This window comes from Martes martes (genome assembly GCF_963455335.1).
Source record: "Martes martes genome assembly, chromosome: 3".
In the NCBI taxonomy this organism is placed as follows: Eukaryota; Metazoa; Chordata; class Mammalia; order Carnivora; family Mustelidae; genus Martes; species Martes martes.
Genome location: NC_137890.1, coordinates 61,339,306 through 61,364,238, shown reverse-complemented (window position 1 = coordinate 61,364,238; position 24,933 = coordinate 61,339,306). Strand labels below are relative to the sequence as shown.

The 24,933-nt window shown below is 42.5% G+C and overlaps 1 protein-coding gene across 1 annotated transcript in view; it reads right to left on the bottom strand.

Moving 5' to 3' along the window:
- Nucleotides 1-19,253, bottom strand: part of WDFY2 (WD repeat and FYVE domain containing 2) — a 173,526-nt gene extending 154,273 nt beyond the window's left edge. Inside the window, exon 1 of the mRNA XM_080799754.1 lies at nt 18,877-19,253. Coding sequence (XP_080655880.1) covers nt 18,877-19,013 — 137 coding nt within the window. The 5' untranslated portion in view covers nt 19,014-19,253. The remainder of the gene's footprint in view (nt 1-18,876) is intronic.
- Nucleotides 19,254-24,933: the final 5,680 nt, after the last annotated feature.

The window sequence follows — 24,933 nt, the reverse complement described above, 5'->3', positions numbered from 1 at the left end:
CAAATTTGGCCTTTTGTGATACCCACAGAGGCTGGTCCTTCTACCCCTCCACAAGGTCTCTGAGAGATGGTAGCACAGTGAGGCTGGATGGAAGGGTGGGTGGGGGTCCAACGACCCAGGGTGCACATTCATACTCTGCCTCTTCCTGGCTGCATTTGTTCCTTCACCTTTCAAATGAGAGTAAAATACTAGCTTCATAAAATCATCTTGAAGATTTCATAAGAAAAGGCACATGAAGGGATTAACACAGTGCCTGGCACATGGTGAGTACTCAATAAATACTAGCTATTACGAACTACTATTAATATCGTGAGGCTTTCCAGCCTTCTCCCTGAAACGGAATACATACCGTGCCCATATGTGCTTAATGTCACTTTTCAAATTTGAGTTTGTTAAAAATATAATGAAATATATATATTATACACAAGTTCATCCATCAGGGGGGAAGAAAAAAACTTTTCTTTAGCCATGTGTTTTAGAGTTTAGAAAACATGGTTACCATATGGGGTCTACTCACTAGTGCTAAAATTTGTCATGTAATAACGGCTTTTGCTCAGGAAACATTCATAGTGAAATACCTACCCATTTCTCCACCTTATATCCACTACGAGAAAATAACAGACAACATGTCAAATCAGCAAATGAAGCGATGAGAAAATCGTGCCAAGCAGATTTTTAAAAATCTATATGAACAGATTAAAGAAAAAAAAAAAAAGCAATGATGATCATGAGAAAAGGAAGTCAGTGTTCCTCATTCTGCTGCTACTAGAGCAACAACCAACAATACACCAAGCTACAAGGGCACAGCCTCATTTCACGCCCACACTGTTCCAGCAGTGGGCACTTGTTCCATTGTGTACCTTACATCTTGTCTGACACTTTGTCCTTCCCTCCCCCTCCCCAGGCTGCAGCAGCTATTGCCATAAGCTGCAACATGAACCCTCTTGTGGTCATAATACCCCAGTGAACAGCTGACCATGGCTGGACCAGTAAGCCCGTCCCCAAGGAACTGTGGAACTAAGACTGGAAGCCTGACATCAGTCTCCCTGCTTCCTTACAGTAGAACATGTACAGTTCGGGAGCAGATGGCAGCCATGTTCTGCCATGTGCACTAAGTAAGAAAGAGAAAGCCAGTGTGAGCAAGAGAGAATGGAGCAGACACAGAGAAACCCGTGAGCAACACGGAGGGAGGACTTCCGGGTTCTCCCTAAGTTCCACTCTTTAGCTCTATTCCTAGAGCCCAAATGCATCCCTGCCCTAAGGTTCTGCAGGATACTTGAGCCTTCTGCCAGTAAACTCCAGAGCTGGTTTCTGCTCACTGTACTGAGAGACTGTGCCATTATCTATCACTAGAAGACAACTGGTTTCCAGATTCCCTCCCTCATTGTGAACTCCCACACAACACGAACCTCTGTTGCTCCAATTTTGCCTACTCTGTTCTAAGTTCTGAGCTAGAGGCCTTGAAAAAACACGGTGCTCAGGATCTCAGAGCAGGAGATAAGTAAATAGATAAATAATTTTAATGCATGAAAGGAGGTGTTTTACTAAACACATGAAGACAGTGCTGAGGGAATGCAGCTAGCTATCAGGAGATCAGGAGGAGGAGGCTGAGGTCACGTGCAAGCACTGTTAATCCCCAGAGTAGTTCTGTAAGTGAAGTTTACAGGGCAAAAGCTGAAATGCCCAGAGAGATCCCTATCAGGCCACTTATCAGACAGAGCATGCGCAAATCCTATCGGCTTGCCGCTAGCAAAATCATAAAACCCACAAGTAGGAAAGAGCTTAACGTTTCTCAGTAGAGACTTCTGAGTTTCACACATGCATGTACTATCACTTTAAAAACAAGTTTAATTATTTTTTTAAATGTAACTGCTAGTATCTAGCTGTTTTTACCTGCTATTTTTCATTCAAATATTCAGAACTTCAGTTCTGGTAGGATTAATTAGTACCCATGGGAAATGAACTACCAAATAAGCAACCTTTCTTTTTTTTAACTTAAAAAAAAAACTTGTTTCTTATGTACTATGATTATTTAATTATCTCAAATTGCAGCAATCTCCCAGCTAAATTACATTTCAAATAACTAAATGTTTCACCATTTTGATCCCAATCTCTCTGCAAATCCATCCAGGATTTGTCACCAGCTTTAACCTCACTTTTCCACATAATATGGGCATGGACTACAAGGCAACAAAAGCAACAAAGAGACCAATTTTCTAGGTAAAAATTTTGTAAAAGTAGAAATAAGCAACACTAGGCCCTGAAAATACTATGACAACATACTCAAAAGGACAAACTTAATATTGAACTATATAAAAACTGTCCAATGCTTTAAGCTTTCAAGCTCAAGTTCAGTCCTTCAGGCTCAAGAATAGAACTTTCCAGTAACTATTTAGTGGTAAAACATCAACAAGGGCCTATGCCAAAATATAAATATGTCAGTTATTGTCAAACATACAAAAGGACATCCTGGTTCTAATGAACCACTGGAAGCTACTCCGAGTAATCTCAAAAAATTAACCTTTTGGGGGCACTTAGGTCATGATCTCAGGGTCATGAGATAGAGCCCCGCATTGGGCTCTGTGCTAGAGGTATGGAGCCTCCTTGAGATTCTCTCTCCCTCTCCCTCTCCCCTTACCCACCCTCCACTCATTCTTTCTCTCTAAAAAGAATAAAATTTAAAAATAAATTTAAAAAATAAGTTAACTTTTTGTTCACTTATCAACAAATCAACAACTTAAGAGAGTATATGGATCTTCTGGGTTCAATGATACTGATATATACACCTCCAGATGTATGCAACCCATAAAGATTCATTTAGTAATTTTAAATTATTTAAGAGTAGAGTAGTATAGCAAAGTAGTAGGATACAAGGTTAATACACAAAAGTCAATCGCTTTATTATATACCAGCAATGAACAAGTGGAATTTGAAATTAAAAACACAGTACCACTGATATTAGTATTCCCAAAAATGAAATACTTGGGTATAAATCTAGCAAAATATGTACAAGATCTGTATGAGGAAAACTGCAAAATTCTGATGAATGAAATCAAAGAATAACTAAATAAATGAGGAGATCTTCCATCTTCATGGACAGGAAGACCCAATATTGTCAAGATATCATCAGTTCTTCCCAACTTGATGTGTATTTTCAATGCAAACCCAATCAAAATCTAAGCAAATCATTTTATGGATATTAATAAACTGATTCTAAAATTTGTGAGGAGAAGCAAAGGACACAGAATAGCCAACACCCTACTGAAAGAAAGAACAAAGTTAGAGGATTAATGCCACCAGACTTCAGGACTTACTAACAAGCTATAGTAATGAAGACAATGTGGTATGGGTGAAAGAACAGACAAATGGATCAATGTAACTGAACAGAGAATCTGACACAGACCTCTCCCCATAAATAACACAAGTGATCTTCACAAAGGAGCAAAGACAATACAATGGAGCAAAGACAGTCCCTTCAACAAATGGGCTTGAAAGACTGGCATCTACTTGCAAAAGAATGAATCTAGAGAGACCTTTACACCCTTTACAAAAATTAACTCTAAGTGGATCATAGACCTAAATATAAAATGCAAAATTAATATAAAACTCTGTTCTGACAGTCGCAAGCCTACTGACAGTAGCACCCTCGGTTAGGAATATCTGAAGCACACGTTATCACTCAGAGTGAGCTCCACAGACACTTCCCCTACTACAGCCCCTACTTTTGGCTGGCCATTTCTTGGGTTCTAAGCTCAATCATAAAATGCAGTTCACCAAGAAACCACTACAGAAATTTGAGGAACCAGATTTATCACTCATAAGTTCTGGATAGTATACAGCACTCCAGAGGGTCACAGAGCAAGGTCACAGGTAGAGAAAGAGAGAGAGAATGGACCCAGGGCTCTGCCTTTACTAGGGTCCAAGGGTGGTGTTGAGGGTTTCACAGGTTCACTCTTTACTGGCTAAATTAAAACATGAGAACAAGAATTAGGGCACTGAGAGGGAGAAGTGGGGTCTCTCAAGGAGTCACTTGCCTACGTTACCCAGAGCTTTCTGAAACAAGGACCTTCATGTGTGGGAATGGCCTAGTTCCTTATCTGGTTGTCTTATCAGAAGCTGTGTCATACAACCAGCAACACGTTTATTCAAGATGGATGCCTTTTGAAGTGAATGCCTCCACAACCAAAATGTCAGGAACTTATACTACAAACTCCTAGAAGAGGAAGTAAAAGAAATTCTAGATGACCCTGGACACGGTGATCATCTTTTTAGGTACAACATCAAAGACACAATACATGATAGAAATAATTGATAAGGGCACCAGCGTGGTTCAGTAGGTTAAGAGTCTGCCTTTGGTTCAGGTCATGATCCCAGAGCCCTGGAATTGAGCCTCACATCAGGCTCCCTGCTTAGTGGAGAGTTTGCTTCTCCCTCTGCCCCCTCCCCTGCTCATGTTTGCTCTCTCTCTCTCTCTCTCTCTCTGAAATAAATAAAATCTTAAAAAAAAAAAAAGAATTGATAAACTATATTTCTTTAAATCTAAAATTTCTGCTCAGTGAACGACAATATCAAGACAATGAGAAGATAAGCCACAGACTGGGAGAAAACATTCATCAAAAAAAAAAAAAAAATCAAAACAGGACTGTTATCCAAAATATACAAAGAACTTTTAAAACTCAACAATAAGAAAACAAACCATTCAAGTTAAAGACAAACAACAACAACAACAACAAAACATGGGTCAAAGACCTTAACAGACACCTCACCAAAGAAGATCTACAGTTGGCAAATAAGCATATGAAAAGATATTCCACCTCCCATAGTCACTAGTCACTGAAATGCAAATGAAAATAACAATGAGGTATCAGTACATGTCTATCAGAATGGCCAAAATCCAGAACACTAATACCATCAAATGCTGGTAAGGATTTGTGAAGCAACAGGTACTCTCCTTCAGTGCTGGAGGGAATGCAAGATGGGACAGCCACTCTGGAAGACAGTTTGGCAGTTTTTTGTAAAACTAAACATACTTGTGCCATACGATTCGCCACCAATTGTACTCCTTGATATTTACCCAAAGGAGCTGGAAACATGTCCACACAAAAACCTGCACAGGAATGTTTACAGCAGTTGTACTGATAAATGCCAAAGCTTGGAAGCAACCAAGATGTTCTTCAGTAGGTAAATGGATAAATTGTGCTACAACCAGACAATGGACTATTATTCGCTGCTAAAAAGGGATGAGCCATTAAGACATGAAAAGACATGGAGGAAACATAAATGTATATTACTAAATGAAAGAAGGCAATCTAGAAAAAGCAAAACTGTGGACAATAAAATAAAAGATCAGTGCTCGGGGGTAGTAGGGGAAACAGGATGAGGAGGCAGAGCACAGAGGATATTTAGAGCAGTGAAAGTACTGTTTGGTACTATAATGATGGTATGTCATTATACATTTGTCCATAAAATATACAACATCAAGGGTGAGTTTTAGGTAACCAATGGACTTTGGATGACAATGATGTGTCAGCACAGTTCATCCTTGGTAAAAACGTACCAGTCTAGTAAGTGATGTTGATAATGGGGGGAGCCTATACAGGTGGGGGGGGGGGCATTTTTGAAAAGAAAACAGAGTAAAACCAGAGAGGTGGGGTAAAGATCATACCAGAGAAAAAGGACAACCTACACATATGTACCTACAGGGAACCCACACATCTCTCTGGAGCCTTAAGACTCCTTGCCTGGGCCTCTTCCTCTCCCCATACTACTGTGAACCTTTTCAGATTAAGTGAACTTTTTTTTTCTCAGCTTTTTTCCTACTCTGTTCAGATAAAGCTCAAAGATCTACACTGTGTACATCTGATACACAGAAACTTCCCACAGTGCAACCAAATTCCAAACCAATTTAATCCATCCAAACGGCCTGTTAATTCAGCTGACTACTATGTTTAAGCATAACTAGCCTAATTCAGTCTTACCTTCTGGAGAAAAATTACACATTCTTCAAAACTGTTTACCATCTGAGTTTTGAAATATAAAGAGAACTTATTAAGCCATTCAAACATAAATTCAAAAATCAGAATATAATAAACAGCCATTCCCAACACCCCTTCTCCCGCAAACAAAATCAACCTCTAACATATCAGACAGCTAGGATTCTCTAAAGGCCAGAAATGCTAATGAGCACTAAAACAGATTACTATAATTCTAATAGCATGTGAAGATTCTCTTCTACTGAAGGGAACTGACTCCAGAAAAATATTAATCCAGATCAACAAAATAATAGGCAATGTTGTAATTTTATAGGTTTTTTTACATTAGAATTTAAATGAATTTAAAATATTACATCTGCTTTGAAAAACAAAGAAAATAAAGAAAACACAAAACTCTCCAAATTCAAATAATTACATACATTTGGGGCGCCCAGGTGGCTCCATCAGTTAAGTGCCCAACTCTTGGTTTCAGCTCAGATTATGATCTCGGGGTCTGAGAGCGACCTAAGTTAGGCTCCCAGTTGGGATTCTCGCACCCTCTCCCTCTGTCCCTTCCCCTGCTCGCTCTCTCTCTCTCTCTCTCTCACACACACACACACACACACAGACACACACACTCTCTCTCTCTCTCTCTCAAAAAAAAAAAAGGATATATTCATGTTTTGTATTTAGAGCCACAGTCCTTAACGTCTGTATAGGACCTGACAATATGTGAAGTATTTTCACATACATTATGCAAAAATATGAAAAAATCAATTCAGGGACCCCTGGGTGTCTCAGTCAGTTAAGCGTCTGCCTTGGGCTCAGGTCATGATCCCTGGGTCCTGGGATGGAGCACTGCATCTGGCTCCCTGCTCAGTGGGGAGACTGCTTCTCCCTCTGCCCCTCCCCCCACCCATCCTGGCTTGTTCTCCTGCTCTCTCTCTCTCATAAATAAAATCTTCTAAAAAATTAAATAAATAAAACGTATTAGAAAAACAGCCCGCAGGAAGGAAGGCAAACCCTAATATCCCCGTAGGAATGGCTAGATGCAGCACTTCAGAGCACAGCCTCACTGAACCCCCAGAATAATCCCACGAGGTAGGTATTCTTTTAATTCCAATTTGACAGCTGCAAAGGGCATCATACCACTGGCAGATGGCAACAGTAAGCATCAAACCCAACTCTCCCTGACTTGAGCCCCAGGCTCCAACATTGCTACAAAGCCTCCGGAGAGGGGATAAGAAGGGATAAATGCCCAGCCTAATTTACCAATACTTGCCTTTATTTTATATATTTACTGTGTATAACATGAGGTTGGCTTATAAAAGCTGTCTTAATGCTTAACATATGTGCTTCCTCCTTCCATCCCTACCTAATTTTTTAGAAAGATGGACTTTCTGGATATCTTTCCATTTCTTCTACTTCTCCTAAATACCCAAGAAACTCAAACTACTGGCGACACACAAGGGAAAGTGCTGCCTTTCAGACTCAGAGGAAGACAGGAAAGCCGCATCTCCTATGCAGTTTCCCCACGCGTAGGCAGCAGGGTGTCCCTCTCGTGGCCTTGCCCAAATGACCTTAGCCAGAAGTTGTCCATAGGAAGGGATGGCACAGCCATATCTCCCCATCTGTCAAGAGAGGCCAGCAATTTGGACTTTTATGTGAAATCCAGATTTTTAGAACTTGGCTACTAATTCAAACGTCCAGAAACACTGCATAGGGTCAACATGCGCCTCAGGGTGAACTCCACCCACCAGCTGGGGACTTGTGATGCCCAGGCTTCCAGTGGAGAGTAGCTCAGACATACACCCCTATCTTAAAATATTCCCCATGGAATACACGGAAGATACAGCCCTTGACCTCCAAGAGACAAGTGGGGACAATGGACACATCATTTCAGGACAATGACAAATGGAAAGGGGAAGAGGTCTGTGAAGGAGAGCACAGCAGCCAGCAGCCACATCTATCTCCTAACCACTGGCTTTCAGGGGGCAAGTCTGGGAAGCGGCAGTATAAAAATCCGAGTAACATTACCCTTCTGTATCTAGAGAAGAGAAACAAGGGCTCCCAACTATATGAACACACACAAACAAAAATTCAATAGCCCTGCCTTTGTGTATCCAAGGTAACTCTTAAAATAGTCAAGCCTTAATGGAACCATAGCAACAGGAAAAGCTTACCTACTTAGAGGCATGGTGGTATCATAAGAAATAAACTCCCCTCTACTCAGCACCATCTATGCTCCCAGTACAAAGCCAAGTGCTGCAGGAATGTCAGCTCATCTCAATCTCCCAACAACTACAGGAGGACCCATTATGCCCAATTTACAGATGTGGAAACTGAAACTCTGAAGTCCCAAAGTTTGGGAAAGAGCCAATCATCTGGAGCCAAATGATGCCTATCCTATTAAAAACTCACCAACCTAGCCAGAGAGACTCAGGCTATTATCAGAGACAGATAATGGGATGCCATGAAGAACAACTCATTAGTTACAGTAACTGAAAGTATAGAACCAATTTTTTTTTAAGATTTTGCTTATTATTTATTTATCTGACAGAGATCACAAGTAGGCAGAGAGGCAGGCAGAGAAAGAGGGGGAAGCAGGCTCCCTGCCAAGCAGAGAGCCCGATGCGGGGCTCGATCCCAGGACCGTGAGATCATGACCCGAACCAAAGGCAGAGGCCCAACCCACTGAGCCACCCAGGCACCCCAGTATAGAACCAATATTAAAAGAATAAAGGCAGTTTCACAAATACATACAAAAGAAAGCATAAGGACTATTCAGTAAATGAAGTCAAAATAATCAACAGCAAATTTCAGAAATACCCTTTACACTCTCCAGTTTATACCATCCAATGAAATACATTCCAAATGAATCAAGAGGTTGCTTTTCCACCTAATTATATAACCATGATAAACAAAATATGCATATGCAACGACTCCCTGGGGAAAGAAAATTACTTCCCAAAATTAGGAAAGATAGAAGAAACTTCACTAGCAAGAAAGCACAGATGGTTCAATTAAAAAGTAAATGTTTTCTGTGTGAAAAATAAACAGAGGATAACGCATATATCTGGATATACAACAGACAAAAGGTTAATATCCTTACTATATCTACGGAATACACGCACAAGAAATTGTGCAGAAGAACCAGGAGCCATCAATGGGGAAACAAAGGACAGGAACAGACAATTCACAAAAAGGAAATATAACAAGTAAAGAAATAAATTAAAAAATATCCAGGGACGCCTGGGTGGCTCAGTCAACCAGGCATCTGACTCTTGGTTTCAGCTCGGGTAGTGATCTCAGGGTCATGAGATCAAGCCCCTTGTCAGGCTCTACACTCAGCACCAAGTCTGCTTGAGATTCTCTCTCTCCCTCTCCCTCCCCCTCTGCCCATCTCCTACACTCTCTCTCTAAAACAAATAAATACATAAAATCTTTAAAAAAAAAAATTCATGAGCCATCCAAAACATACAAATTAAACATCAACAAAGCAAGGGCCAAGAGACCAGTGGGGACAACAGACACACTGTTTCGGGACAACATGGTAAACGGAAAGAGATAGAAGCCTGCAAAGGAGAACACTGTGGCCAGAAGCCACACACATCTCCTGGCCACTGGCTGTCACAGGGGAATTCTGGGATGTGGCACACTGACAGAGTAGAAGGCCAGAGTAATGCCACCCTTACAGAAGAAACTATCACGTAAACTATAAAGAAGATTTTTAAAATTATAATATCTGTGGCTGGTCAGATGTGGCCAAACTAATATTCCAATATTATACACTAATATCATAAAGTGGCACAAACATTTTGGAAAGCAATACAGCAAAATTTTTCTAATTTTTCCTTAAAAAATAATCTAAAAATATGGGTGGGAAATAGCTATATGCCTAAGAGTTTTCATCCTAACATTTAGATTATCATTACCTTGAGAGCCGGGTGTCTTGCTCACCAAGGGCCAAGTACATACAGTATAAGCCTTACATAAATACAAGTGCAAATGAAGGAAAAGAAAAATATACAGCTACCGAAGATGATGGCTAAAGACAACATAGCAGGTGGCACAATTTTAAGCAGGGGCAAGAATAATAAAAGTATGTAATTACAGTCCTATTTTTGAAAGCTGCATTAGCAAAACTTCTGGAAGGAAATACATATAAAACACTAACAGTCCTTGTATTATGAGGTTTATGGTGATCATTTTTTATTATGATTATATTATCTTTATTTAAAATGTAAACATTCTCCAGAGGGATTGTTATGGTTATTTAAAACACAAATTGATCCTCAGAAATTGAGGAAAAGATTTTTTAAAAATGCAGTAACAGGGCTCCTGGCTGGCTTGGTCGGTAGAGCATAGCAGCTCTTGATCTCGGGGGTTGTGATTGAGTTTAGAGACTGCTTTAAAAAATAAATTTTAGACCTTTCACCATATGAGGACACCGCAAGAAGGTACCAACTATGAAGCAGAAGGAGGGATTTCATCTTACTGCTCTAATGGCTTGACCTGGGACTTCCCAGCCTCCACCACTGGTCGTGCAGCCTTAGATCTAATTCCTGAGATGGACAAGGCCAGGATAGGCACTTACGAACAGTCTGGATCCACCAGCCTGAAGGTGATGCCCATTCTGCCTTAGGCAAATGACAGGGGTATCTCTCCCTGATAACAAAGCTGCACAGAAAGTCAAATTATACCTAGAAGGAAGGGGGGTGTCAGTGGGATGACTCCCACATGATGACGCCAAAATGGCCTGATGGCGACGACCCCCTGTACAGACCAGACACTCCAGTTATCCTCCACTTCCAGGTCTAGAGACACACCACCCATGTTTGCTTCTCAGACTCTGCTTTATGTTCCCATTACTGTCACACCAACAGCACCCCACGACTTGTCCTTCACATGTCCATTCGATCAGTCATTAACAGTTGGTGGTGGTGATGGTGGTGGTTGTATGTCGGGGGGAGGGGAGAGAAGGGGAGGTGATGTTACCAATACTGTTCATGGAGGGGGCACCTGCGTGGCTCAGTCAGTTAAGCGTCTGACTCTTGGTTTCTGCTCAGGTGATGGTCTCAGGGTTGTGAGATTGAGCCCTGTGTCAGGCTCTTTGCTCAGCAGGGAGTCTGCTTGAGATTTTTCTCTCTCCTCTCCCTTTGCCCCCCGCCTCAAATAAATAAAATAAATCTCAAAAAAAAATTTTTTTTAAGTAACAACAAATGGAAAAAAGCACAGAATCCCCAAACAGCTCCACATTATAGGTAAAAAGCTAAAAGACCAGCTAAAGAGAAAAGCACAGGGAGGTGAGCAGCTGACATTCATAATTTGGATGAGAAGCACCATCTCTGAGTCCTAAAACTCAGGAATAAATGAACACATCACAGGAAGCCAAAATACAGCCACTTACAGCTGCTCAATCTGCTGTGCTGTTGGTGTTCTCTGAGCTTCTGGCTCTGGGCTCGACGGGTTCAGGACTCTGAGACGAGGTCAGTGCTCTGGTCTCTGGAAATTCAGAAAGGCAGGGCAGGCCAGGGGCTTTTGGAAAAGGCTGGGGGGCAAGAGCAGGCAGTGAAGGTCCCTAAGGGGAACTGTATTCCCACCTTCCAGAAAAACCAAAACTTTCTCTAAAGCTCTGCTTTTCAACCTGCTGTTCTCAACTCTGGTTCATGAAATCAGCTGAATGAGTCACAACCATGCAGACGACAACGGAACAGATGCATGCATGTCACATTTAAAGGACACCATTTTACAGAACTTTGGTTTTGGTTATATACGTGCATATGTGTGAGAGTCCACAGTTTGGGGTAGCACAGCTAAATATATTTCTTACTATGATATGTGGTCAAAAGGTGTCAAAGGCATTACTCTAGACCACTCAGTCCCTGACAAGGGGACCGGCAAACCACCCAGAGCTAAGCTATTCAGTTATTTGAAACTAAAGGATTCATCCAGAAGTAGGAATGCAGTGAATCCAGTTCAACTGAGTATTCGGCACCAATACAAAACAAACGCCTCTTTAATACTTCATCCAGGAAGAAATAGGCACTGCCCTCCAAAGGCTCCAGAAAGCATCATTTTAGAACTGCCTCACATAGTACAGGCCACTTTTTCCCCTCTCCACATCTCCCTCGGCTCAAGGTCTGATTGAGGGTGATGTGGCTGCAGACAGTTTACGCCTGTCTAGTCACCATATGGGCACCCCACACTGCCAGAGTCACAGCTCAGAAACCCTAAACAGTCCTTGGCCAGATGGGAGAAACTGAGGCTTCGAGTGATGAAGTGCCCTAGGCAGTGCCTAAGGTCAATGCTGGGAACAGGTGAGATCAGATTCCCAGGCCCAGTTCTCCTCCAAGAATCTTTAAATTAAAGGCACATGAGAGCATAAAGCAGCCTACCCTGCCAAGAGACCAGCAGATGACTTTGTTTTCTTTTTTTGGTCTCATTTACTAGTTTCTTACACCTCTGAATTAATTTTTTTTAATTCTTTTTTCTTTTAAGTAGGCTCCATGCCTAAAGTGGAGCTTGAACTCACAACCCCAAGATTAAGATCTGAGCTGAGATCAAGAGTGAGATGCTTAACCCACTGAGCCACCCAGGTGCCCCTGCATTAATTTTTACTGATGACTAAATGCAATGTTTGGAAGAGGAGGCCCCCTGCCCTTAAAAAAAAAAAAAAAAAAAAAAAGTAATGAAAGTAATGAAACTGCCTGAAGGTGCACAAGCGAAGTTATTTTTTGTGCTAGGAAATTTTTAGGTTAACTGTGGCATCTCCTTGGAAGATCTATTGAAATAAAAATTCCTTCTATTCTGATACTGCAATTGAGAAGAAAAGCTTGGCTTGAGGCCACTTCCTTTTCAGATAAGTATATATATTGTATATAATCTAGATTACGCTACAGATACCAACAGCTCACTACTTGAAATAATCTTTAGTCACAATTTACTTATTGATTTCTAGATGCCACTGTGTTTTAATTTCCCCCAAACTGTTAACTTTTTAATGGCATCAAGATGATTCTCAATGACAAATAGAAAATGTTTCCCTCTCAAAGGCAAATTCAACGTGAAAACTGAGACAGGGAAAGACGCTATATGAGGGAAAGTAATATTTCCTTTTTAACAGTTTTGATTTGGTTTGCTTGGAACAGATCAGCCCTCTAAAGCCTCCTCATCCAGCTACTGACATCCTATGATTTTTACTTATTTTTCTTTTTCAAAGTAAGTTTAGTTAACACATGAGGTATAAGATTATTGGTCAGGATTTCACAATCCAAGAATCACTCATTTTCAGAGGGTCCGAATTTTCCATTGTCCTGCAGATGAATGTACCCTGATTAAGATCTCTGAGGTCCTGGACAGAATCTGGTATAAGTGCATACATTAAGTAGGAAATTCAGAACCATCAGGAGCTCTGGGGTCACTGGGAGCTAAGCCTCCTCCAATAAGCCTCCTTAAACAAGCTTTCCCATAGTGATCTTTTCTTAAAAAGTCAATCTGTATTCTGACCTTTAGAGACATAGAGGCAGCCTGTTTCCAGACAGATTTGCTGGCATTAAGACTGCCTCATGCTCTGAATTCAGTATCAAGGTCTAATTTTCAACAATCACATGGAGTAAATTCCCATTTGGGGCCCTTGAAACCAGCAATTATTACCACATAGTGAAGAGTCTCAAGTGCATAGTTGAAAGTTTATTAATTTTATGCCATTAAATAGACAAATGACACACTCAAAAATTTATTTAGATGGGTTCTAATTTTGTCCCCTTTAATGACCTCCTATCATCACTCTTAAGAATTCAACTTTCAGAACTTGCACTCTGGGAAAACTCTGATTTGCATTTTCCAAATATTTCTTTGATGCAAGTATTATAAAATACATGGCATCAAACTACCAGGAACTCAGCTGAACTGAGCCAAGGTCTAAGTATTAGTGAAACAATGGTTTCAGCCAGAGAACTGAGATAGTGCAATTTCACAATGATAAGAACCAATGGTAAATCAACCAAGAGCATGAGGATTTATAAAACGAAGTGAAATTTTAACATATCTTTTCAAGAAATAGTCAAGTAGTGGTAACCACTTAGAATCGAGTAGTTCAGAATGAAAAAACAAAAACAAACAAACAAACAAACAAAAAAACACCTTAGCAATTAAAAGAAAAAAAAAAATCCAACCCTTTTCTTGTCCCAGTCCCTTCCCAACCCCATCCCCTGCGCTGTACTGTTATCCTGGCTGAAAGCAAATTACTAAGTTTTTCTCAGGCTCAACTCAAATATCTTTGCTCTATCTTTGCTCCAGGAAACTCACCACCTCCTCAAGCCCAATTCATTCCAAACTGGTGATTGATCAGCCACTGCATAACTCATTCAATGAATATATACCGCCTTGTGCTAGGCACTAGGGATCAGATCTCCTCATTGGTAGATAAAAATCTGACTCTTTTACCATGGGAGAGGCGAGGGGTTCTGTCTGCCCTTAGGGATCAGAGGGAACACTATGTTGCATAAATTGGTCCTGAACAAAATTAGAATATAAGATGGTCATCCCCCCACACTCCTTCTCCATTACACTCATCCCCAACAGTGCCTCCCCCACCCACCCATCAGAGATCAGAGTCTCCTCCCCAATACCCCACCACCACAGCCTTGGATCTTTTTATCCAGAAAAGAATTTCAAATTCTTGTGCCCAGAGGTTTTAGAAACTTTCACTCATAGTCACTTCTCTGGAGACACTAATTTTCCAGAGTCCTCAAATCACTCAGAACTGAGTTCTGAATTCAAGCTGACTCGCTGCTGAATCTATACTCTTAACCAGTCCATTTTAGTGCTTCTCAGTGAATGGGAGTTTTCTTTTCCTCCTCTACCTACAATGCTCTTTCCTTTACCCTCACTTTTTCACATGAACTTCTAGACATCCTGCCAGATCCATCTGTAGGAGCACTCCTTTTCTCTAACCACCACAAGCAGAGATTCTTCCGTAACCCCAGAGGATGATGTTCGTACCTGTCTTCAGCACATCTCTTTATACTGAGATAAAAACGGACCCCTCCCCCCGCCTTTACCTACTGCAAAGGTACAGACTCCTGGCAAAGGAAGAACTTTCTTTAACTGCCCACTAGTAACTACCCAGAGTTACTAAAACTCTCTGCATGAATGCCAACACTGTTGATTTGTGTTAAAATATGAATATAAAGAATATATAAATGTAGACATCTAGATGGGGCTGGGTCCCACCTAGAGAGAGGTCTCTCCTGGCCTTCATCACTGGAGAAGAAGCCATCACAGGACAAGGAAGCTCCCGGGAAGCTACAGACTAGATGTCAGTGTCAACTATAATTGAGCTAAGCAAGGAATGATAAGATGGCATCCACTCAGAAAAGACAGTCCACAAGGCAGCTGGGACATGAGGAACCCAAAGGACCGAAGGTGGGTGTGTCTCCCAGAGACAGAATCCAGAATCCAACTATATGCAAATCAAAGACACAGAAATGGCCAGGCAGTTCCCAGAACCGGGAACTGATATCACCAGAAATCTAATCTTTGAAATCAGATTGTTTTTAATATTTCTTTTATGTTCCCTTATATTTCCTTCCTTGGTCTCTAGTAAAGTTCCAGGCTGTCCTAACTGCGCTAAGGTAAACTGAGGATGAGGGTTTTTATGGACTCTTTGGCCTGAAGATTAGAATGTTATCAACCCACTACTGACAGCAGCAGTAGGATGAAAACGGTAATCCAGGTGAAAGAATCCCCCAAAAGACAATAAAATGTAGGGGGCAATAAGGGTTGCAGAATCTGGCCACTCTTCCCTCTCCAAAAATTATCTTTTCAATACTAAATCTTAGAGGTTGTGGTTTTGTTTTATTATCTTCTAAAACTTCCCAGCACTAAATTGTATCTTGAAAGGATCTTGTCATTTCACCAATGTAGTCTACTCAAGTGCTCAGAACACAGCAAAAACTTAAATGTTTGTTGATGGAATGAACGAAGCAATGCACGGACTTTCAAAGTTGTAGGGCACCCTGAAGACGACCCAATCCAGTCCTTCTCCCACAAGTGCACATCTGTCCACACAGGGCTTTAATAGGTTGTCATAAAAGTCATTCAATAAATATCAACTAAATACCTACAATAGCTAAGATGCTTTCAGGAACAATAACAAAAATATATCAGTCACTGATGCACAGCAAATGCTTGGGGGGCCCACCATGCATCAGGCACTTTGCTAGGCCCTTAAGATATTACAATGAATAAAACACACATAGCACCGTGGGAAATTATGGAGAAGATGAATGGACCCTAAGTATCAATAATACCGTTTAAAATAGAAAATGTTAAGTGTTTTCTAAGGCTAGATAAAGCTATCTGGATTCAGAAATCAAAAAGGGAAACCAGGTTTCCAAAGAACTTCTGGGACACTGCCATACAGGATAGGATGTTATTTGTGATTTAACCTTGGAGTTCAGGAATGAAAACTGTTAGTTTCTAGTTGAAGCAGTTAATGAAAATGGCTTTGTAGGTTTTGATGAAAATCAATATTCTATCTTCATATCTTTAGCATTATGTCAAATGGCATAATGACGGATTTTGAAAGAGATCAATTCTCTTTTAATGAAAATCATAATAAAACTGAGCTCTAAATAACAAAGTTGTTGTCACTTGTGAGTATGGGAAACACAGATTTGCCAATTTGAGTATTAGTAAAATATATGTAAAGAATAATTCTGCACTTATGGGTGGACCTTATTTATTTAACAGTAACTCTATAATAAAATAATTCCTATTATTTACATTGTAAACTAGAAAAGTGAAAATTAAGCTACCATATAGGTAAACGTCACATTTCTTTTGTCCTGTAATCAAATGAGATTTATCTTCCAGTTTCTTTCATATATGCTACTTCAGCTTCTCCAAACACCTTGAAATGCATCCTACTAAAGCTGTTTCCTTCAAGATAAACACACTAAAATGGAAATCAGGAGACTCAGGAGCTAGGCCTGACTTCACCACCTGCTACATGAATTTGGGCAGGTAAATTCTCTTGCCTTAATTTTCTCATCCATGAAATGAAGCAGTTAGAGCAAATAACCTCTAAAATCCCTCTGAACGCTTAAAAAAACAAAACAAAACAAAAAAACTCTGAAAACTAACCTCTACTCCTAAACCATGAACCAAAGCAAAAAGTTTCAAAACTAATATTAAAGGAGCTTAAGTTTAACTTTTTCCTTCTTTTACTTGACTTATAAAACTTATTTATCAATTTCCCACAGCAGTTAGGTTGAGCAGTTTCATCTGCTCAACCTATAACAGCAGTTATAGACTGAGAAAGTAAAGTCAGTATATCCTTTTAGAAACAATTCTGTAGGGGCACCTGGGTGGCTCAGTGGGTTAAGCCTCTCCCTTCCACTTAGGTCATGATCTGGGGTCCTGGGATGGAGCCCCATATCGGGCTCTCTGCTCAGCCTCTCTCTCTCTGCCTGCCTCTCTGCCTACTTGTGATCTCTGCCTGTCAAATAAATAAGTAAAATCTTTAAAAAAAATTAAACACTCATAAACTACTTTGAATTTCAAAAGGTTTTCAATCCACGTACTCCATTTCGGCAACATATTTCTTCTGTTTGCTGTAGAGTGCTTGCCACTGACCTATGTTTACAATTTCCCCCACTGGATCTAGGAAATGAATCGAGCACATTTTGGCCATTTGTATGGAGGATAATGTAGAAAAGCATGGGTGATTAATATACTCATCCTAGTTCTATTGAAGAACGTATCATATAAAGAGACATATCAGGCAAATTTTTGTTAGGCCACACTGTATGCAAAGTGCTGAAATGACTATAAAGACAGTAATGAACACGTTGCTACTTTACCCCTGCCTGCAACTGTCCTGGTCACAGAAAAAAAATTCTCTACCTCAGCATAATTTGTATTTACATTAAGAAAACCTAACTACTGTTTTAAGGTAAAAAGCCCCTTCTCATATACCTCCAAAGAGTTACAATTTTTAGAACGCTAGTTGGTATTATTGAAACAATTCCAGATAAATACCATAATTATTATATTCAGGCATCACTCCTATGGAAATCAGCTTCATCGGCTTAATTTTTGCATATTAAATGAATTAAGTTAAAGCGCAAACACTATTGTCTGAAAAACAAGGGAAATTATTAAAGGCAGAACAACGAGCTCCACTTCTGCAAATTAAGCAAAATTAAGCAAAAAGAAAGGAAGCAAGCAAAGGGAAGGAACTCGAGAGCTATTTGCAGCAGTGGTCCCTTGCAAGTTCGGGGCGCTTCCCCTCCAGCTCGAAGAAATAAGAAAAGGAGTGCAAAGAAGAGAAGGCACCTCTCCTTTCAGGCAGGAGCCCAAAGTTACACTCTTTTCACAACTTGCAATATTCGTTGAATTCAGTGTAAGATGTACAGGAGATCTGGATTCCGTGGGACTGACTGGGAGAAGGGAGTGGCATTTACTTTCTGTCTGGAGCCCTAAGAACTGTACCAGAGCACTCAAAACCCCTTAGTTATCTAGCTCTCGGAGCATCCTTCCCACGCACACACCTGCAGGACTGCGCGGCCCCACCCTCTTCCCCTACGGTCCTTAGGGCTGGACCAAGGTCCAGTGGCCCGCGCACCGTTAGTCTAAGGGCCACCCTGGCACGGCCAGCGCCACCGGCCCCTGGCAGGGCCAGAGCGCACGCCGCCGTCTGGTCTCCGCTTCCCAGAGCCACGCAGTGGCGGCAGAGCGCAGCTGGACACCAGCACCACCAGGATGCGCATTATAATAAAAACTTGGGGGAGTACGTCTACACTCGCGCCGACGTGGAGGCACAGCCCGGAATCCGGGTTCCGGGACCGCCGGCCCGTCCCGCCCCTCCTCGCGGCCGAGGGGCGGCGGTCCGTACCTGTCCTCCGAGACGCTGATGACGCCCTCCTCCTTGGGCACGATCACGGCCATATTCACCACCTCCTGGGACCCCTCGACCCGCTGCAGCAGGATGGGCTTGCGGGTCAGCGGCTTGGGCTGGATCTCCGCCGCCATCGGGAGGAGGGGGCGCGCCGGGGGCGCCGCCGACAACCGCGCCGCGGGGCCGGGCTGAGGAGACCGCTCGGGTACGGGCACAAGCGGAGACAGGGACTCTGGGCGACCGGAGCGGGACGCCGGGGACCCGCGATCATAGCCTGGCCGCCGCTCCGGGAACGACTCCGCGCTCCCGGCTTGGGGCACAGAAACCGCCAGGACCTGGGCTGCAAGCCGGCGCCCGCACCGGAGGAGGGGGCGGAGAGCTGGGGGGCGGAGCCGATAGGGGGCGGGGCCTGCCCCAGGGGGTGGCCGCTGGTGGGCGCGAGGGCGGCTGCACTTCCGGAAGAGTGGTGGAGATGGAGAGGAAACCTGAAGAAGGAGGCGGGGCGCTGGCGGCCCAATGCGCGTGCGTAAACTCACTGCTGCGTTTCCGCTCCGCCCCTTTGTGATTCCCGACGCCAAGCAGGACCGTCCCTGGGACGCATGCGCCTTCCATTATCTGCGGTCTCCTGGACTCAACACCTTCCACATCCAGTGTTTTTAATCTCCCATGAACGCGCATGTGAACACCCATGGGAACGCGCTTGCCAGAGGCCCGCCCCCTCCAAAAATCCCTAAAAAGGGGCGGGGTGGGGCGGGGAAAAGGGCGCCTGGGCGAGGCCGGAAAGAGAAGAATCCTGCAGGAAGGAAAGAAGCTGAAGTAGTTGGGCCGTGACTGGGCATGCGCACGGGTTACCTGTACTGAGCTGCCTTAACAATGAGCCTGCTGCGGCGGGAGGCAGTGTGCTGCTCCCAGCATGCACCAGGCCCAGGCTGTCGAGTGGCACGCCAGGGGCTCCTGGGAGTTGTAGTTTTTCGGAGCCACCTCTCCCTTATCCTGGAATGACCTATCGCCCACTTCGGAGCCTGGCAGCTTCCCTGGAAATTGGCTGAGTCGCGGCACGGACTCACCTCTAAGGAGGGAATTGAGGGGCAGCCCAGGGCTGAACAGGTAGGCTGTCACTGCACCCTTGGTTCAGACTGCTGCCTATAATAGTGGAGCACTAGAGATGGAGAAAGAAGAGAATCTCTCATTCGAGTGTCTTCGAGGGAGTTTCCAAATCATCTGTAGTGTAATCTTTTGGTTTTCTTAAATGACTCAGTTACTAGCCCAAGGTTACTTTAACTCCCAGTTAGGGCTATGCGCCACCCCCACCCACCACCGCACGACTTGAACACAGGCTCCCCTTGATCCTGGTCCTGTCTTCTTTCCATTCCCCAGTAATCCAGCCTTTCTGGCTTGCTCCGGAGACAATGGAGAGAGTTGCTGTGATTACTGAATAAATGTTAGGTGCCTGGCACAGGGCCTGGCAAGTGGGTCGTTCATTATGTGATGACCCAACTAAGCCCTCCCAGAGCTAACAAACTAGCTGAAGAGTGGCCCTGCGGTGTGATTGGGCTGGCAAGGGCTCTGGAGATCAGAAAAATAATATACCGGAGCTGGGCAAAGACATGACAGGCCTCACAGAAATGCATTTCTAGGGCAGCTTTTGGCAGCCAAGGCAGTGTGGTGCTAAAGATCTGTCTTGAAGCACACAGTGCAACTCTTTACCACCTCCTATCTCTGCAGAAATTCTGTAAAGCACTTGAAAGTGAGATAGGTTATTTTCCAGTTCTGGGACCTGGAACAAGGCATTCCACTTCTCTGAGCCTCAGGTTCCCCATCTATTAAGTGGAAAATAATAATACCTACCTTGAGTGTTGTGTGAGACCCACAAAAGACATATTTTAAGTGCCTTCACGCACAATAGGTGCTTTAGGGCTCCAGGGATTAGGACATGGACGTATCTGGGGGGTCATTATTCAGCCTACCACAATAGTGTCAAATACTATTCTTATGCTCCTGACTCTGTTTATCTCTACCCCAACCTCACTGCTGAACCTCAAACTCCTATATGTAGTGCTACTTCACTTTGTCACTTGACTGTTTAATAGGTGTTCCAAACATTCCCAAACAGTATCTTTAAATCTACTGCATCATTCATTCAATGGTTCCAAACTAAGTTCCTCAGAGTCATCCTTGCTTCTCTTTTCCTCACAACTCCTATCCAAACCATTAAAAAGTCCTATCAGCTCTAACTCCAAAGTAGATCTTGAATTTTCCCACTCATATCACCTCTACACCAGTCCAGGTTACTATATGCTCTGGTCTCTACTACCACAGTAACCTAACTGCTTTCCCTGCTTCTTCTCTTGAGCCCTTCCCCCATTCAGCCCAACACCGGCCTATTCAATCCATTTGTTTTTTAATGTTTTATTTATTTATTTATTTGACAGACAGATCACAAGTAGGCAGAGAGGCAGGCAGAGTGAGAGAGGGGAAGCAAGCTCCCTGCTGAGCAGAGAGCCCGATGCGGGGCTCGATCCCAGGACCTCCATCATGATCTGAGCTGAAGGCAGAGGCTTAACCCACTGAGCCACCCAGGTGCCCCTATTCAATCCATTTTTATCACAATTGTCAGAGGATTTTGTTTTAAAATATAAGCCAGATCATGTTACTCCTCTGCTTGAAATTTGACAGTGGCTTACCATTGCACTTGAGATAAAATGCTTCTCCAACCTCACCTCTCCTCTCCTATTTGGTACTCTCTACACCCTGACCCATTCGGTACTCTCTACACCCTGACCTAAAAATCTCAGAAACACTAGCCTTCTTCCTGCTGGTGGCCTTTGCAGTGTTTACCATTAGATACTTTCTTCTCACCATTCAGTCTTCACCCCACTGTTAGCTCCTTAGAAAATGTTACCCTCCTGCCTCTCATGTACCCTACCTCTTCGTAACACTTGCTGTCATATAACCCTGTTTTGTTTTCCAGTCCTCACCTCTACCCAAAATAATCTTTGTTTCTTGTTTATTTTTTAGTTTTCCCTCCCAAGAATTTTTCCTTCCCAAAAGAAGCATTGGGAGAGAAAGGACCTTATCTACTTATTCATCATTGTATTTCCAGCCCCTCGAAGAAGTAGCTGGCACATTAGGAGGCATGCTGTAAGTATTTGTCAAATGAATGAATAGAAGAGAGGCAGGTCTAAATTGAACTCTTTTCCATTAGAGCATAATGGAAAGGCTGGAATCTGAACCTTTCCCTAATTCCTGGGATGGGATGATCCTGGGGAGAATATACCCAACAGGCAGATGGTAATACCAATATGGTAAAGCCAACAGGTGGTATAATTGGTATCCAAAAGAAAGGCCTCATATGCAATTACCCCTTTTCTTTCTGGCAGCAGGAACAAGAGTCCTCTCAGCAACAAGGTTTTGTGGCTCTGAAGCCTAGATGCACATAGGAATGCCTTGGGAAGTCTTCGAAAATGCACAGCCCTGGACCTAATCCCTGAATGACCGAATTTTGTTTTCTGGGAGCTTAGTCTGAGAATATGAATATTTATATAGTTTCTGGTGATTCTAAAGCAGGTGACCCTTGGTTTCTTGTGTTTTCTGGGAATCCCAGACCTAGGAATCCAGTGGAAGGGTGCAGGAAAAGTAAGGGGTGGTACAGAGGGCTAGGCCTCCCACCATGGAGCACATCTCCTCTTCCCTTTTTGCTTCCCTAGCATGAGGAACTAGCCAGGCTGCTTGCTCTGCCACTGGCAACATCTAGTGCTTCCTATCAGACCAGTGTCTTTTTTGTATGTGGTGCATTGAGTAATAGAACACAGCCTGTGGCTTTTTGCCCTACTCACCTGTGCCAGAAGCAAGTGCAAGGCTTTGCAAAACTTTTCCCTTAATCTTCCTCTCCATTCTCTCTAGCCTGGGCAGGCTTGGGTTAACAATAGGTTTTCATGTATACAAAGATATGAAGTAAGGTTCCTCTATATATCTGTTTCTACGTATTTTTAAATATATTTTTAGAGCAGTTTTAGGTTCAAAGTAAAATTGATTGGAAAGTATAGACAGTTCCCATATAACCCCTGCCCCTACATAGGCATAATCTCCTGCATATCTGCATCCCTCATCAGAGTGGGACATTTGTTACGATCAATGAACCTACATTGATACATCTTTACCACCCAAAGTCCATAGTTTACTTTAAGGTTCACTCTTGGTGATGTACATTCTACACATTTGGACAAATGTATAATGATATGTATCCATGATAATAATACCATATAGAATAGTTTCACTGCCCTCAAAATCCTCTGTGCTCTGCCTGTTTATCCTTTCCTCCCCAAACCCTTGGCAATCACTGATCTTTTCATTGTCCCCATAGTTTTGCCTTTTCCTGAATGTCATACAGTTGGAATCACACTGCTCTAAATCTTCTGCATCCAGTAGTGTTAAATAGAATGTATGAAGCAATTAAACGGGGCCTATGAGGAATGAAGGTTGCTAGGACATAAGAGTTGGTGTATAGGCTTTTCAGATTGGCTTCTTTCATGTAGCAATATGCTTCTGAGTTTCCGCCATGTCTTTTCATGGCTTGATAGCTCATTTGTTTTTAGTGCTGAGTAATATTCCATTGTCTGTGTGTATTATAGTTTGTTTATCCATTCACCTACTGAAGGCCATCTTGGATGCTTCCAAGTTTTGGCAGTAATAGATAAAACTGCTATAAATATCCATGTCTGGTTTTTGTGTGGATGTAAGTTTCCAGTTCCTTTGGGTAAATACCAAAGAGCCTGAGTCCTGGATCGTATGGTAAGAGTCTGTTTATTTTTATAAGAAATTGCCAATATGGCTTCTAAAAGTAGCTGTACCATTTTGCATTCTCACCAGTTAGGTTTGTCTGTATTTCAGAGGAAAATTAATTCTCCTGGAATTTTCTGCAGAGGAATTGGGAAGGCAGTGTAGGATGAATTAGGAGGGGAACCTAGCCTTAGGGAAATGGCTGCAGGGGTTAAATAGTGAACGAAAAGAGAGAAGGAGGAAGAGAGTTTGTTTCTGTTCTTCTTTGCTTTGTCTTTACTAATAACATTCAGGCCACCGCAACCCCACCCATACCCTAAGCCCTGAACAGAGCTCAAGTGAGAGGCAGGGACTGTGACCGATTAGGTCCACTCCTTAGAAAACCAAGAGAAAAGCAGAGGAATCCCAAGTACGTTTTGTCAAGAAGCGAATCCACTATTCCCACAATATAGTAGCTCTCAAAAAATGTTTGTTGACTAACAGGACAGGATAAATGAAAACCTAAACTCCTCAGTTTACCAGTCACAGGTTTTAAATCTGTTAGAATCCTTGGTTTAGCTTCAGGAAATTCAGACCTACTCACGATTCCATGGACACTATCTTCATTCTTTCTTCCAGCAAATCAGTGCCTGCTGTGTTCCTGGGAGTAAGCTAGGTGCTGGATACAACCCTTGCGAAGTCAAGGACAGAGCTCAGTTTGGCTCGAATCTTGATTTCATCATTGGAGAGCCACTGGCTCTGGACACAACCAGAAAGTAGTGAAGAGGAGTTGCTGTGAGAAGATTTTGGTTTAAAAAATGAAGGTCAGGACTATGCTCGGGTTCTGCGGATGTGCACAGTTCTGCTCTAAATTGTCTGCATCAACTAATGTTAAATAGAATGTATGAAGGAGTTAAATGGGGCTTGTGAGGAGTGAATGTTGCTCCTACAAAATATGGAGATGGAAGCAGGGGTGAAATATATTGCCATCTAGGCAAAATGAGCAATCCTCTTGGAAGGAATCAGTCTCTAGGGTCATACATAACTACAATTACTTTACTAAGGAATGAATGTTTTATATTTTGTGGTGACTTTTGGGGGATACCACATTTTTCTACATGTGCCTGTTTTGGTTCCATTTTCCACCTAAAATTACACACATGAGGACAATAAGTGATTCTGTAAACAAAGAGTGAGATCATCTTTATCTCAAAGACCTTGGCTGAAGGTCATGGTTAATGACCTTCTAACGTTGCCACTGACGTCCTGGCAGAATTGTATCTGAAACTCTTGGGC